Source organism: Moschus berezovskii, chromosome 14, assembly GCF_049115385.1.
Source record: "Moschus berezovskii isolate FMDL1 chromosome 14, NW_MosBer_1.0, whole genome shotgun sequence".
NCBI lineage: Eukaryota > Metazoa > Chordata > Mammalia > Artiodactyla > Moschidae > Moschus > Moschus berezovskii.
In genome coordinates this window covers 49,366,854-49,382,983 of record NC_142473.1, presented here as the reverse complement: position 1 = coordinate 49,382,983, position 16,130 = coordinate 49,366,854, and the positions used below count along the sequence as shown (strand labels likewise).

At 39.3% G+C, this 16,130-nt stretch overlaps 2 protein-coding genes across 2 annotated transcripts; one reads left to right on the top strand and one right to left on the bottom strand.

The window, feature by feature from the left end:
* The first annotated feature begins 334 nt into the window (after positions 1 to 334).
* LOC129553823 (olfactory receptor 5P4) lies at positions 335 to 1,279 on the top strand. Its single transcript, XM_055422532.1, has one exon. It carries the CDS (start codon positions 341 to 343, stop codon positions 1,277 to 1,279), a length of 939 nt encoding a protein of 312 aa, XP_055278507.1. The 5' UTR covers positions 335 to 340.
* Positions 1,280 to 13,547: 12,268 nt separating this feature from the next.
* LOC129554221 (olfactory receptor 10T2-like) lies at positions 13,548 to 14,483 on the bottom strand. The gene has a single exon (XM_055422825.2). It carries the CDS (start codon positions 14,481 to 14,483, stop codon positions 13,548 to 13,550), a length of 936 nt encoding a protein of 311 aa, XP_055278800.2.
* Between the last annotated feature and the right edge of the window lie 1,647 nt (positions 14,484 to 16,130).

The following is a 16,130-nucleotide window of genomic DNA, read 5'->3' as shown; positions in this document are numbered from 1 at the left end:
TTCACGTTACTTACAGTTCATTTTATTGCAATCAATATTGCTATGAACATTCTTTTGCATCTCTCCCTTGCACACAGATAAGACTTATTCCATGGTACACACATAGGATTAAAATAACTGACTCCTAAGGTAACTGAGGCTTCAATTTTAATATTTTCATGGAAACTGAAAAGAAAGCGTATGTGCACAAAGTATTCCATAAATAAGGCAAATTTACCATTTGAAATATGTATAAGGTTATATTTAGGTTATGCTTAGGTATGCATATAAAATGTAGGGTCATTCCAGTCAATTTAATCTCCTCTGGTTCTGATTTCAATAGGCACTGTTAAATGAATAGATGGAGGCTGCAAACCATACAACGGTGACAGAGTTCATTATTTTGGGATTAACGGATAATGTGACACTATGTGCCATCTTCTTTGTGATTTTTCTAGGAGTTTACGTAGTTACCATAGTGGGAAACATCAGCATAATCATCTTAATCCGAAGTAGTCCACAGCTTCACACACCTATGTACCTTTTTCTTAGCCATTTGGCCTTTGTGGACATTGGGTATTCCACATCAGTTACACCAATCATGCTGATGAGTTTCTTGAGAGAGAGAACCGCCATCCCAATCACTGGTTGTATAGTCCAGCTTGCCTCTGATGTTGCCTTTGGGACTACAGAGTGCTTCCTGCTGGCCACCATGGCCTATGATCGCTATGTGGCCATTTGTTCTCCCCTGCTCTACTCCACCCAGATGTCCCCGGTGGTCTGCTTTCTCCTGTTGGGGGCCTCCTACATGGGTGGTTGCATGAATGCTTCATCATTTACCGGCTGTTTGATGAATCTCTCCTTCTGTGGACCAAATAAAATCAATCATTTTTTCTGTGACCTCTTCCCACTCCTGAAGCTTTCTTGTGGCCATGTTTATATTGCTGAGATATCTCCCGCCATCTCCTCAGCATCGGTCCTCATAAGCACACTGTTTACCATAATCGTGTCCTATAGCTACATCCTCCACTCAATCCTGAAGATGCGCTCCACCGAGGGGAGGAAGAAGGCCTTCTCGACCTGCACCTCCCACCTCACTGCAGTCACTTTGTTTTATGGGACAGTTTTATTTGTTTATGTGATGCCCAAATCGAGCTATTCAGCTGATCAGGTCAAAGTGGCATCTGTTATCTACACCGTGGTGGTCCCCATGTTGAACCCACTCATCTACAGTCTGAGGAACAAGGAAGTGAAAGAGGCTATGAGAAAACTAGTGGCCAAAATACACTGGTTTTTCTGAATTAAATCAGATATAAATCTATAGACAACAAACTATTCATTTGGGGGGGTATTTTTGCTGGATATTTTTATTGATATTTATCACGACTGAGTGACTAACGTACATACACACACATACATCACTTACTTTATTGCTTTTATAGTGAGAAGCTTCTGTAAATATAAAAGACCAATGTTTCCACGTATAAAGTTAAGTGTATCACTAAAATAGGTGTTTGCTTGGTTAAAACTAAATATGAATTCTTCAAGTTGAGAACACCTTTGAAAATAATTTCTATTTAAAATCCCCCTTGCCAATTATAGAATCCTATTTAAATGGAGAGAGGCCTCAAAGATCAAATTTAATTGTATACCATCTTGTAAAATAACATTTGGGAAAGAAACTTCTCATCAACAGCATGTAACAGACAAATATTGACAAGTCAGAAGTTCAGGGAACACCCTTAAAAGTACTGCCCTGCCTTGGTAAAGGAATAATTCAACTTTTGGAAACATTGATGTTAATGTCTCAGAAAAGCTTTTGTCTATTTTTACTTTACTTGAGCCAGAGCAAAGATCATGAATCCTCTGTTTGGCAATTAAGAAATCCAACCCAGATAGCACAGAAGAAACTCTGTATAAATTTCAGCTGACTCCTCTAACATCCCGTCTTAGCAGATGGCTACTAGAGTAAGATTTTGGACACTGACATTTCTTTGGATTGGGAGACTGGGTTGTTGGGACTTTCTTTTAACAACAGTTGATAAGAGATATGAAATCATGGTTTAGGCAAAGAATATCTGCCACCTATTTTGTACCATTACTTAAGGAGTTGTCCACTGTCACTACTTTCATTGTCCTTTTCAAAAGGATCTAGTTTGGTTATGGCAGCTGCCTCTGAACCAATTCCCTTCCTCCTATACTCCTTTCACGATGACTTATGATTAATATTTTAGCTAATATATTTTATTTATAGCATATTAATAATGTCAGACAAATTCTGTGTGACAGTATCCCTATCTCCAAATACAACCTTCCTTGGAGGATCAATGAACTTCTTCACTGGCCTATTCTCCAAGACTCTTAAACTCAGTGTTCCCTCACTGACTTCTTTGCAAAACTGGTTCTTCTCCTCTGTTCCTTCCTCAATAAAAGACAAATATTTCTGAAGTTTAGTACTCCAACAAATTTGGAGTACTAAAATCCTCACTGCACACCCATCAAAATGGTCAGCTCCCCCTCCATCCCTTTCCTTCTATGAATCACATATTGACCTCTTCCTATCTAAGTCTCTTTGGGTAGACCCTTAAACACTCCCTGATAGATTATGATAAATCCATGCAGAAATCACTTCCTTCATTTTTCTATTCTAAGGGAATTCAAGCACTGCAGTCACCCAAATGTAGGGAATGAGGTGTGGCACTGTTACAGTCTTTGGGAGAGGATATACACTGATACTCATCTTCTCCTTCTAAATTCTAAATCAGCTAAAGAAATGACAAAAAGAGAAGATGTATGGGAGAACAAAATATTACCTGTATGAATCAGAGTTATATTAGAGAATGGGGTACATATATTAGAGAAAGGGGTACACATATATTTTTCTGTCCTGAATCCCAGAATTTGACTCTTTCTTTCTCTGTCACTTGCAGTAATGGAAACAGATCTCCCCAATGAGTTTAGGCCTTTAACCCATCAGCTTATAGCATGACCAAGAGCAGCCAAGAACACTGAAGCCAGGCTCAGTCGCAAGAGAAAGGGTGAAGAAGGAGGGGGCTGAGACGGTTATGGGTTGAACTGTGTCCCTCCAAAATTCATATGTTGAATTCTAGCCACCTGTACCTCAGAATATCACCTTGACTGGGAACAGGGTTCTTTCAGATGTAATTAAGATGAAGTCATATTGGAGCAGGCTGGGCTTCTAAACCAATATGATTGGTATCCTTCTTTTAAAAAGAACAATTTGGACACAGATAACAGACAGATAAAGAACATCATGTGGAGATAAAGGCAGAAATATGGGTATGCTTCTACATAAGAAACTTCAGAGATTGCTAGCAAACCACCAGAAGCTAAGCATGATGCATAGAGCAGATCCCTCAGCGCTTGGAAGAAACCAACTCTACTGACACAGTCATCTTGGACTTCTAGCTTCCAGAATTGTAAGACAATATGTTTCTGTTGTTTAGTCAGTTCAATCACTCAGTCGTGTCCGACTCTTTGTGACCCCATGGACTGCAACGCCAGGTCTCCCTGTCCATCACCAACTCCCAGAGCTTGCTCAAATTCATGTCCATCGAGTTGGTGATGCCATCCAACCATCTCATCCTCTGTGTCCCCTTCTCCTGCCTTCAATCTTTCCCAGCATCCTGGTCTTTTCCAATGAGTCTTAATTCCGTTGCTTAAGATAGCTCATTTATGGTATTTTGGTATCACCACCCTCACAAATGAATACAATTGCATATCTAGTTTTCTCTTCAAAACTTACCATCAGCTAATTTATTCCTAGAGGAAGAAGCAGCAAAGGCTTAGATATCAGGAGTGTTATGCTAGTGATGCCTCTCCAAAAGTGGGGGAAAGTATATTAGGAATGGTAAAAAGTGTCTTCCCTAAAGAGTGTGCCCAAAACTAAGGATCAAGGACACCCCTGCGGGAACAATAAAAAATTGTTTTCCATGATTTTTTGGGGAAGTTTCCTACTTACTATGGGTTGTAGTTTGTCACATATTAATAAAAGACAGGATTTGAACTTGGGGGAACTGTAAAAGATCCTGAATTGTTCTGATATTTAAAGACAGTCTATATAAATTTCAGGAAGATGTTCATCTGAAGTGGATTCAATTCAGTTCAGTCCAGTTGCTCAGTCGTGTCTGACTCTTTGCGACCCTATGAACCGCAGCATGCCAGGCCTCTCTGTCCATCACCAACTCCCGGAGTCCACCCAAACCCATGTCCATTGAGATTGTGATGTCATCCAACCATCTCATCCTCTGTCGTCCCCTTCTCCTCCTGCCCTCAATCTTTCCCAGAATCAGGGTCTTTCCCAGTGAGTTAGCTCTTCACATCAGGTGGCCAAAGTATTGGAGTTTCAGCTTCAACATCAGTCCTTCCAATGAACACCCAGGACTGATCTCCTTTAGGATGGAAGTGTATTAGAACTTATGAAATTAATGACATTTCCCAGATTCCATAAAACACTTATCTGTAGTTGAGTGTTGGAGAAGACTGGAAGCAAAGGGGCAAGAGATAATTCCTTAGGGGTGAGGAAATCATTGTATATTGTGACTGGGTTGGTGGTTTCAAAAGTGTATACATTTGCCAAAAGTCATCAGCCTGTATACCTAAATTGTGCATATGTAAATTATACTTCAATAAAGTTGCTATTTTAGGTTCTACAAGAGGGTATTCTTTCTTTTTTTATGTTTTAATCTGAGGCCATAGAAGTGGTAAGACAGTATTATCATCTACCTACCCATGTATGTAGGTCAACTGAGTTTCTTAATTATTTCTCAAAGCTATTCCCTCACCTAGGGTATCTCCTCTAGGTTCCTACATATTTGTTCTTTTTGGTGTCCTTCACTCATTTCTTTAAAGCTTACATTAGTTTTACTACTGCTTTTCAGTTCAGTTCACTCGCTCAGTCGTGTCCGACTCTCCGCGACCCCATGAATCAACCATTATTTTCTCTTTTAAGGTAAGATTGCTCGTGATGAATTTTAATAGATTTTTAATCATAAAATAATCTTTCTTGAACACTCATTTTTGAGAGAGATTTCTATTTTAGGTAAAATTCTAGGTCAGTTCAGTTCAGTCCAGTCACTCAGTTGTGTCTGACTCTTTGTGATCCCATGGACTGCAGCAGGCCATGCTTCCCTGTCTATCACCAACTCCCAGAGTTTACTCAAACTCATGTCCATTGAGTTGGTGATGCCATCCAACCATCTCATCATCTGTTGTCCCCTTCTCCTCCTGCCTTCAATCTTTCCCAGCATCAGGCTCTTTTCCAATGAGTCACTTCTTTGCATCAGGTAGCGAAAGTATTGGAGTTTCAGCTTCAGCATCAGTCCTTCCAATGAACACCCAGGATTGATCTCCTTTAGGATGGACTGGTTGGATCTCCTTGCAGTCCAAGGGACTCTCGAGAGTCTTCTCAAACACCACAGTTCAAAAGCATCAATTCTTCAGTGCACAGCTTTCTTTAGAGTCCAACTCTCACATCCATACATGAGTACTGGAAAAACCATAGCCTTGACTAGACGGACCTTTGTTAGCAAAGTAATGTCTCTGCTTTTTAATATGCTATCTAGGTTGGTCATAACTTTTCTTCCAAGGAGCAAGTGTCTTTCAATTTCATGGCTGCAGTCACCATCTGCAGTGATTTTGGAGCCCCAAATAATAAAATCTCTCACTGTTTCCCCATCTGTTTGCCATGAAGTGATAGGACCAGATGCCATGATCTTTGTTTTCTGAATGTTGAGTTTTAAGCCAACTTTTTCACTCTGCTCTTTCACTTTCATCAAGATGCTCTTTAATTCTTCACTTTCTGCCATAAGGCTGGTATCATTTCTTCCAGCAATCTTGATTCCAGCTTGTGCTTCATCCAGCCCAGTGTTTCTCATGATGTACTCTTTATATAAGTTAAACAAGGAAGGTGACAATATACAGCCTTGACAAACTCCTTTCCCGATTTGGAACCAGTCCATTGGTCCATGTCCAGTTCTAACTGTTGCTTCCTGACCTGCACACAGATTTCTCAAGAGCAGGTCAGGTGGTCTGGTATTCCCACCTCGAAGAATTTTCCAAAGTTTGTTGTGATCCACACAATCAAAGGCTTTGGCATAGTCAATAAAGCAAAAATAGACGTTTTTCTGGAACTCTTTCTTTTTTGATGATCCAGCGGTTGTTGGCAATTTGATCTCTGGTTCCTCTGTCTTTTCTAAATCCAGCTTTAACATCTGGAAGTTCACAGTTAACTTACTGTTGAAGCCTGGCTTGGAGAATTTTGAGCACTACCTTACCAACATGTGAGATGAGTACAATTGTGCGGTAGTTTGAACATTCTTTGGCATTGCCTTTCTTTGGGATTGGAATGAAAACCGACTTTTTCCAGTCCTTGTGGCCACTGCTGAGTTTTCCAAATTTGCTAGCATATTCAGTGCAGTACTTTCAGAGCAGCATCTTTTAGGATTTGAAATAGCTCAACTGGAATTCCATCACCTCCACTAGCTTTGTAATGATGCTTCGTTAGGCCCACTTGACTTCATATTCCAGGATGTCTGGCTCTAGGTGAGTAATCACACCATTGTGATTATCTGAGTCATGAAGATCTTTTTTGTATAGTTCTTCTGTGTATTCTTGCCACCTTTTCTTAATATGTTCTGCTTCTGTTAGGTCCATACCATTTCTATCCTTTATTGTGCCCATCTTTGCATGAAATGTTCCCTTGGTATCTCTAATTTTCTTGATGAGTCTCTAGTCTTTCCCACTCTATTGTTTTCCTCTATCTTTGCACTGATCATTGAGGAAGGCTTTCTCATCTCTCCTTGCTATTCTTTGGAACTCTGCATTCCTATGCTTATATCTTTCCTTTTCTCCTTTGCTTTTCACTTCTCTTCTTTTCACAGCTATTTGTAAGGCCTCCCCAGACAGCCATTTTGCTATTTTGCATTTCTTTCTCTTAGGGATGGTCTTGATCCCTGTCTCCTGTACAATGTCACAAACCTCCATCCATAGTTTTTCAGGCACTCTATCAGATCTAGTCCCTTAAATCTATTTCTCACTTCCTCTATATAATCATAAGGGATTTGATTTAGGTCATACCTGAATGGTCTAGTGGTTTTCCCCACTTTCTTCAATTTGAGTCTGAATTTGGCAATAAGGAATTCATGATCTGAGCCACAGTCAGTTCCTGGTCTTGTTTTTGCTAACTGTATGGAGCTTCTCCATCTGGCTGCAAAGAATATAATCATCTGATTTCATTGTTGACCATCTGGTGATGTCCCTGTGTAGAGTCTTCTCTTGTGTTGCTGGAAGAGTGTTTTGCTATGACCAGTGCATTCTCTTGGCAAAATTCTATTAGCCTTTGCCCTGCTTCATTCTGTACTCCATGGCCAAATTTGCCTGTTACTCCAGGTGTTTCTTGACTTCCTACTTTTGTATTCCAGTCCCTTATTATGAAAAGAACATCTTTTTTGAGTATTAGTTCTAAAAGATCTTGTAGGTCTTCATAGAACCATTCAACTTCAGCTTCTTCAGCGTTACTGGTTGGGGCATAGGCTTGGATTACCATAATGACGAATTGTTTGCCTTGGGAAGGAACAGAGATCATTCTGTCATTTTTGAGATTGCATCCAAGTACTGCATTTCAGACTCTTTTGTTGGCTATGATAGCTAATAGCTACTCCATTTCTTCTAAGAAACTACAGTTCTTCTAAGAAGAACTCCATTTCTTCTTAACACCATATACAAAGATAAACTCTAAATGGATTAAAGGTCTAAATTTAAGACCAGAAATTATAAAACTCTTAGAGGAAAACATAGGCAGAACACTCTATGACATAAATCACAGCAAGATCCTCTATGACTTGTCTAGAAAGATGGTACTGATGAACCTACTTGAGGGGCAACAATGGACACATAGACATCCGTTCAGTTCAGTCGCTCAGTCGTGTCCGACTCTTTGCAACCCCATGAATCACAGCACGCCAGGCCTCCCTGTCCACCACCAACTCCCGGAGTTCACTCAAACTCATGTCCATCAAGTCGGTGATGCCATTCAGCCATCTCCTTCTCTGTCGTCCCCTTCTCCTCCCGCCCCCAATCCCTCCCAGCATCAGAGTCTTTTCCAGTGAGTCAACTCTTCGCATGAGGTGGCCAAAGTATTGGAGTTTCAGCTTTAGCATCAGTCCTTCCAATGAACACCCAGGATTGATCTCCTTTAGAATTAACTGGTTGGATCTCCTTGCAGCCCAAGGGACTCTCAAGAGTCTTCTCCAGTACCACAGTTCAAAAGCATCAATTCTTCAGCAATCAGCTTTCTTTACAGTCCAGCTCTCACATCCATACATGACCACTGGAAAAACCATAGCCTTGACTAGACGGACCTTTATGGACATGGTGGAGGAGGAAGGAAGGAGAGTGTGGGATGTATGGTGAGAGTAATATGTAAACGTATACATAGCCATATGTAAAAATAGATAGCCAATGGGAATTTGCTGTATGTCTCAGAGAACTCAAACTGGGGCTCTGCAACAACCTCAAGGGTTAGGATGGGGAGGGAGATGGGGGGTAGGTTCAAAAGGGAGAGAACATAGGTATACCTATGGCTGGTTCATGCTGATGTTTTGCAGAAACCAACACAATATTGTAAAACAATTATCCTTCAATTAAAAATACATCATTGTTTTAAAAGAAAAAAACATTTTAGAGGTTCTAGATGAGCTAATCTTCTTCCATAATGTATTCAATTTTATTCTGGCAGGAAAATAAAACACTAGCTTGATCCCTTTGAGGAAATGAAAATATAATGCCCAAAGGGGTCATTCAAATAAAAAAAGGACTGATGTCTCCATGTACAGTACAATTCCTAATAGAAAGTGGTGGTGTTTCCAGTGTAGGTTGGTGTTGTGCTTTGCTGGGGATGATCTATTTCTGGTTTGACCTTGTTCCTAGGATGTAGCCATTACTCCTAAGGTGCAGTATTTCAGGACTCCCAAATGTATACGGTGCTATGGGTCTCCTCTTCCTTAAACAGCCTATCTACCAAACTCTGTCAAACCAATGCTGCAAAATGCCCAAATCTCTGCTAAGATCTTCAAGCTCTCATAAGCTGATTTCCACTTGGTGTTTGATATCTCACCAACCCATTTGCAACTTGGAAGTAGTCAAATTCCATAATGAGAAATTATACATAGAATTTCAGGCTCACTGCCCTATAGGTTTTGTTTTTGTTTTCCCTCTCCAGTATCTTGGCCTCACAAGTCTTAGGCATCTTTGACCTCAAAGTTCTATGTATACCCTACCTCACTACCAAAAGCCCCAGGTTGTATCTTTTTTCTCTGTCTCTACTTCACATAATATCATTTGGCAAATGCATTTATTTGTGAGGCTCAAGAAAAGCTTTACTGGGGAAATGATATTTAAACTGAGACATGAAGGAAAAAAGGAGTTAACTGGTCATTGAAAGTTGGAAATGCAGTTGCAGAAACTTTGGTGGGTGGGTAAAAGTAGTAATGTGGGAGGTTGAACTAATTATCCTTAACTCAAAGTACAGTGTTTGGTACAGAGCAAGCATTCGACAAGTATCTGTTGGTTAAACATTAATTCTAGTCAATGAATTATTTATTTAGTGTCTCCTTTATTCCCAGCACTAGCTTATGAAATGAGGAAACAAAAGTTGAGTATGTTATGCATTTTTCACAACAATCAAAGAAATGTTTCTTAAAAACACAATGGTTTCCATTCAAATGGTATGATATAAACTGCTAGTTGCCATGTTCTTTTTAACCTCTAAAACAATTCTAAGACTCTTAAAATAAAAATTGTATGTGTTTAAAGTGTTCAGCCTGATGTTTTGACATACATATACATAGTGAATTGATAAATACAACCAAGCTAACGACTCGATGTACATGAGTTTGAGTAAGCTCTGGGAACTGGTGATAGACAGGGAGGCCTAGCATGCTGTGATCCATGCTGTGAGCGACTGAACTGAACTGAACATATTCATCTCACATCTCCTCATCTTTTATAGGTGTGATAAAAGTAACTTAAATTGACTCTTAGAAAATTTCTAGTATAAAATACAGTGTTATGAACTATAGTTATAATACTGTACATTCAATCTCTAGAATTTATTCATCCTACATGACTGTAACTTTGTACCCTTTGACCAACATCTTCCCATTCCCCCTATCTCCCCACCCTGGGAACTACCGTTCTATTCTCTACTACTATGAATTCAACTTCCTTTGTCTCTAGATACATCCATGTTGTCACAAATGGCAACATTTCCTTATTTTTTTAATGACTGAATAACATTTCATTGTGTGTACATGCCATATCTATTGACCTGATCTGGGGTTTTAGCTTTCATTCTGTTTCTGTGATATATTACATTGATTTTTCATATGTTAAACCCAACTGGCACCCCAGAGATAAAGTCAATTTGGTCAAACCTTAGGGACTTAAAATAATTAATGAAATAAAAAGTTTAGATAATTATATGAGGAGTTAAGGATTTTTCACACTAGCAGGAGTGTGAAAATGGAATGATAAAGTTTGTGAAATGGCTGGTCAGAGAACCTTTAGCCACTTTAATTCAATGCTGAGCAAAGAATGAGAACCACAGACCCAATAGTCTCTGACACTACCTACAATCAATTAAACTGTGATGTGAATCCCAATTGCAAGCCATTTGGGCGCTCTTTTCACCAGTACTCACTCATACACAACTCCCTGCTTTGTCTCTTCAAAATTCTCTTTCCGTGCTAAGCTTTCTCCTATAAGTTTAACTTTGAGTCTGAAATCTTTCTGTTTCACCTATCAACTTCTCACAAATCTACATGATCCACCTCTCCATCTAAACCAAACCTAGCTATCTAAGGAGGGGCCTTCTCAGCTCTACTGAAGACAAGTTGCTCACTTCCCAATTCTATAGACACCTGCACACAATGATGACATTCTCCTAGCCCCTCATCAAATAGCTGAATCATTTACCAGCAATCTTCATGACACAATGTTTCACTTATTGACACCAATACTATCCAGCAATGAAACAATATACCATTTTTTCCTTAGAGTCCTTTACTAACCACCCAGTTTCTTCTTATTTATTAAGGACTTTGCCACCAGCCCCTTGATTCTTTCTCCCATCTCAGTCCCTGAGTCCAGCTACAACATTGGGAATGTTACTCACCACATTGGGAATGTCACTCACCATATGGATGTGCTATTAGACAATGTGGCCTCAGATGCCCAGCCCTCCCTACAGCCTCTCCCTTATTACAAGTGGCCTCAGATTCAGTTATTTACAGCAACTTCCACCTCTGTGGTTTGCATAAATTCAAAGCTATTTGTTTATGCTCCAACTCAGCATTTCAATTATTTGCTTTTTGAGGACTTGTGGAAGTCCATTATGAAATCATCCAGCATACTCCTTCCTTGGGGTTGAAAAGAATAGCTCTTTGACAGGTGTCTATATTATTCCTGGAATTTGACATGCTAAAAGTGCATATTAGTTTTGAAGTAAATTTCATCACTTTTTCAGAAATTCATCCATTCCCACCTAGTTTCCTTATTTCTTTGAATAGAGCTAAACAAATATTTTCTTTCTTTCTTTCCTTTTATTTTTTAGCTTTTTAAAATTAAGTTTCTCTGGGCATATACCCAGAGAAAACCATAATTCAAAAGGATACATGCACCCCAGTGTTCATTACAGCACGATTTACAGTAGCCAGGACATGGAAGCAATCTGAATATCCAACAACAGAGGAATAAATAAAGATGTGGTATACATACACAATAGAATATTAGTTATAAAAAGAACAAAATTGGGTCATTGGTAAGGACATGGATAGACCTAGAGACTGTTATACAGAGTTGAAGTAAGTCAGAAAAAGAAAACCAAATATCGTACATGAACACATATATGTAGAATCTGAAAAAAAAATTAGTATAGACAATCTTATCTACAATACAGAAATAGACAGACAGAGAGAACAAATGTATGGATACCAAGGGGGAAAAGGTGATGGGGTGACTTGGGAGATTGGGACTGACATGTATATACTACTGGTACATAGAAAATAGGTAACTGATGAGAACCTACTCGACTCAGTGCTCTGTGGTGACCTAGATGGGAAAGAAATCCAAAAGAAAGGGAGATATTTGTGTATGAATAGTTGTTTACTCTGCTGAACAGTAGAAACTAACACAACCTTGTGAAGCAACTGTACTCCGATTTTTTTATTTTTATTATGTTTATTTTTATTATTTATTTTTTATTATTATGTTTAAAGACTTCCCTGGTGGCTCAGATGATAAAGCGTTTGCCTGCAATGTGGGAGACCTGGGTCAGGGAAGATCTCCTGGAGAAGGAAATGGCAACCCAATCCAGTATTCTTGCCTGGAAAATCCCATGGATGGCAGAGCCTGGTGGGCTACAGTCCATGGGGTCGCAGGGAGTCGGACATGACTGAGAGACTTCACTTCACCATAGCTGATTTACAGGCTGTGTTGGTTTCGACTGTACAGGTAATGAATTAGCCTACATATACATACATCCTCTCCCTTTTGGGGTATTAAAATGTTTTGAAATTTCTCTCCCATTGTGGCCTTTCACTCATTTCAACATTAAATTTGTGTGTTTGTGCTTTCTCCTTTTTGATTATATAAGTTACTGATCTTTCTCTTTCCTCTCTTTCCTCTCTTGCTCGCTCTCTCTCTCTTTCATTCTCTCATCCTTTTTAATATAATTTTCTTCCTTCTCCAAAGGAAACCAAAATTATGAAAATATAGTATTCCCAAATCATGTATACCTGAATAAAAAAAGAAAATACAATATTCTAAAACATTTTGATACATTTACTACGTACATATATGCTTGTGTGTATGCAAATATTTAGGCTTCTGTGATGGCTCAGATGATAAAGACTCCACCTGCATTGCAGAAGATCTGGGTTTGACCCCTGGGCCCGGAAGATCCCTTGGAGAATGGAATGACTACCCACTCCATTATTCTTGCCTGGAGAATCCCATGGACAAAGGAGCCTGGTGGGCTACAGTCCATGGTGTTGTAAAGAGTCAGACCAACTGAGCGACTAAGCACACACACACACACACACATACATATATATGTCTGTATATGTATGTATACATACGTATGTAATAAAATTTTTAAATATTTTGTTTAAAAATATTTTAAAACTACATCTAGATTTTATGGCAGAAAAGGAGTAAGACCAGAGCATATTAGTCATTACAACACATTTTAATTGCTTTGTATCACAAAGTGATGATTTGTATTGGAAGTATTCCAACTGAAGTCAAAAGAAGAGGGTGGAAGAGGATGAGATGGTTAGATAGCATCACCGACTCAATAGACATGAATTTGAACCAACTCTGGGAGACAGTGAGGACAGAGGAGCCTAGTGTGCCACAGTCCATGGAGTCACAAGGAATTAGACACAACTTATTGACTGAACAAAAATAACTTCACTTTCTCTACATTTATTTATCAATGCTTGCACAATAAAAATTTTAGAAGTGTTCAGGGCTCTTTTATTTACTATCTAAGGGGAAGTTCTACATATATTGCCTAGTACTTTCTTTAGGGCTGTTTGCATTTCTTTGTTTCTTAGACTGTAAACAATGGGATTAAGCAGAGGGGTCAGCACTGTATATGTCACAGCCATCAGCATATCTTCACGGAATGAGTCACTGTTCTTGGGCCTCAAATAGACAAAGCCAGCAAATCCATAGTGTATGCACACCACAGTGAGGTGGGAGGAGCAAGTTGAGAAGGCCTTATACCTCCCCTTGGCAGAAGGAATCTTCATAACTATGGACCCAATGAAGACATAGGAAATCATAATTAAGATAAAGCTGCCCGCCAACACAAAGGCAGTGAAGGCAAGGATAACCATTTTCTGAAAAATGGTGTAATCACAGGCAAGGGAGACTACAGGTGCAATGTCACAAAAAAAATGCTGGATGATGCTGGAGTCACAGAAAGACAAGTTGAATACTATGAGGACAATGCACAGTGACACCACAACCCCAGTAATGCAAGCAGCCATCATCAGCTGAAAGCAGATCTTAGGGGTCATGAGGATGGGGTAGTGCAGTGGGTTGTGAATAGCAGTGTAACGGTCATAGGACATGGCGGCCAAGATGAAGCAGTTGTTGGTTCCTAAGCCAAAGAAGAAAAACATCTGTGCGGCACACTCAGGAAGAGAAATGGACTTACTGTCTGACAGCAAGTCCACCAACATGCGAGGGATGACCACCACAGTGGTACAGGTTTCTGAAAAGGAGAGGCCACAGAGGAAAAAGTACATGGGAGTGTGAAGGTTGTGATTGAGCTTGACGGCCAACATTACGGATGTGTTTGCAGTTAGGATGGTCACATGGGAGAAGAAAATCATCACAAAAAGGAGATCCTGCAGGTCCGGGAAACTGGAAAATCCCCACAGAAGGAATGTGCTCACTGTGGTATGATTGCCCATTCTCCGGGTGTATGTAGCAACTCTCCCCCAAATGAACAGAGGTTCTTGGGGTTAGGACTCTGATAAGACTGCTGAAAGTACTGATGCCTTTAATTATAGATACCGACAAGACAATTCTTAACAAAAAAGCCTGAGAAATGGAAGTTAAATGTACTTGGCTTAATTCTACTTCAGGACTCAGAGTGATGAAGGAAAAGATTCTCATAGGAGAGTATATATAAATTCCATAGAGTAGGCCCAAATATATATTCTAGGAGCTCCCTAATATATTACCCCTTTCCAGCTTCTATAATGAGAAACTTCACAAATGAAATACAGAAAGCATTTATTTTCTCACAAGAGTATGAGGAGTAAAGGATATAAAATGTTTTATGTGTGGTCTAATCATAACTTGGCATAGAGAAGTACTTAACAATGTTGACTGAATCAATATTAAAGAGCAGTAAGGAAAAACTTTTGAATAGCTTCCAAACATTCTTGGAAAATAATTCTATCCTTAGAGGTGCTCTGCAGGAGGCAGTGGCTGATTGGCTGACAATTATGTCAGTGAATGGACTTAAGAATGAGTGAACTTTCAAACTTATGTCAGTCTGAAATGTATGCTAATTTTCTGTACATAACTATGAGCTGAAGCAGGGTTGCTCAATAAATGTCTGTCATTCAGGCAGATCATGGAAGCAAAATGGTTACGGAGACTATTCTAATCCTGGATGGCTCATCTGGCTCATGACGTTCTGATCAATTCTTGAGCTTTCAGGAAAACTTCCAGGATAAAGCTAATATACCAGTGGACAGGGCTTCTTTGGAGCATATCTCTTATAAGAGCTCAACTATCTCAGGTTGTCTTCATCAGTTGTTAAAATATCTACTCTGTGTTTGAGATGACAGCATGAAAGTAACATACAGATGTTCCAAATAATATGGAGCTTGGTTTTAGGCACTGTTGTTTGGGAATGAAAGAAAACCAGTGAGAAGACATTGGTGTGGAGTTGTAGATTGGAGACAGACTGGTAGAAACACACTGGAAAGTATTTTTGCAGGATCCACACAGCTTGAAGAAAAGAGAAAATATACCATTATCTGCAAAGTTGATGTGTTGTTTAAGTACTGAATTACTGGGCAAAAAATATACAAGGCAGTGATGTAAGTAACCAGTATTTACTCATAATTTCAAATACGCTGGAAAAAATTCTGTGTGCTTTTCTCACTAGATTTCTCCCAACAATTATGTGTGGGAGTAGTTAAATCCTGATGTTACAAAAATTGAAACCAAGGTATGGGTTGCTTAATTGACTATCTAAAGTCAATACATTGATTCCAAAAATATTTAGTTGCTGTATACAATGTATTAGTCAATTCTTTATATGAGTAATATAATATAGGATAAGACACATATGACCTTTCCTATCTCAGATAGAGAAAAATGCCATGAAGAGAATTAAAGGAAAGTGATATGGAAGTTAGGGACTGGGTGGCTACATTGGACTATAGAGTCAGGAAAGCCCTTTCCGTGGAACTGACATTTTGCGATTAGAATGTGGTAAGCATGCCCCCTATAAGATCTAGGAGTAAAACATGATACATGCAGGAAACAACTACTGCAAGGATCCCATTGTGAGAACGACCTTGACATGCTTAAAAAATATC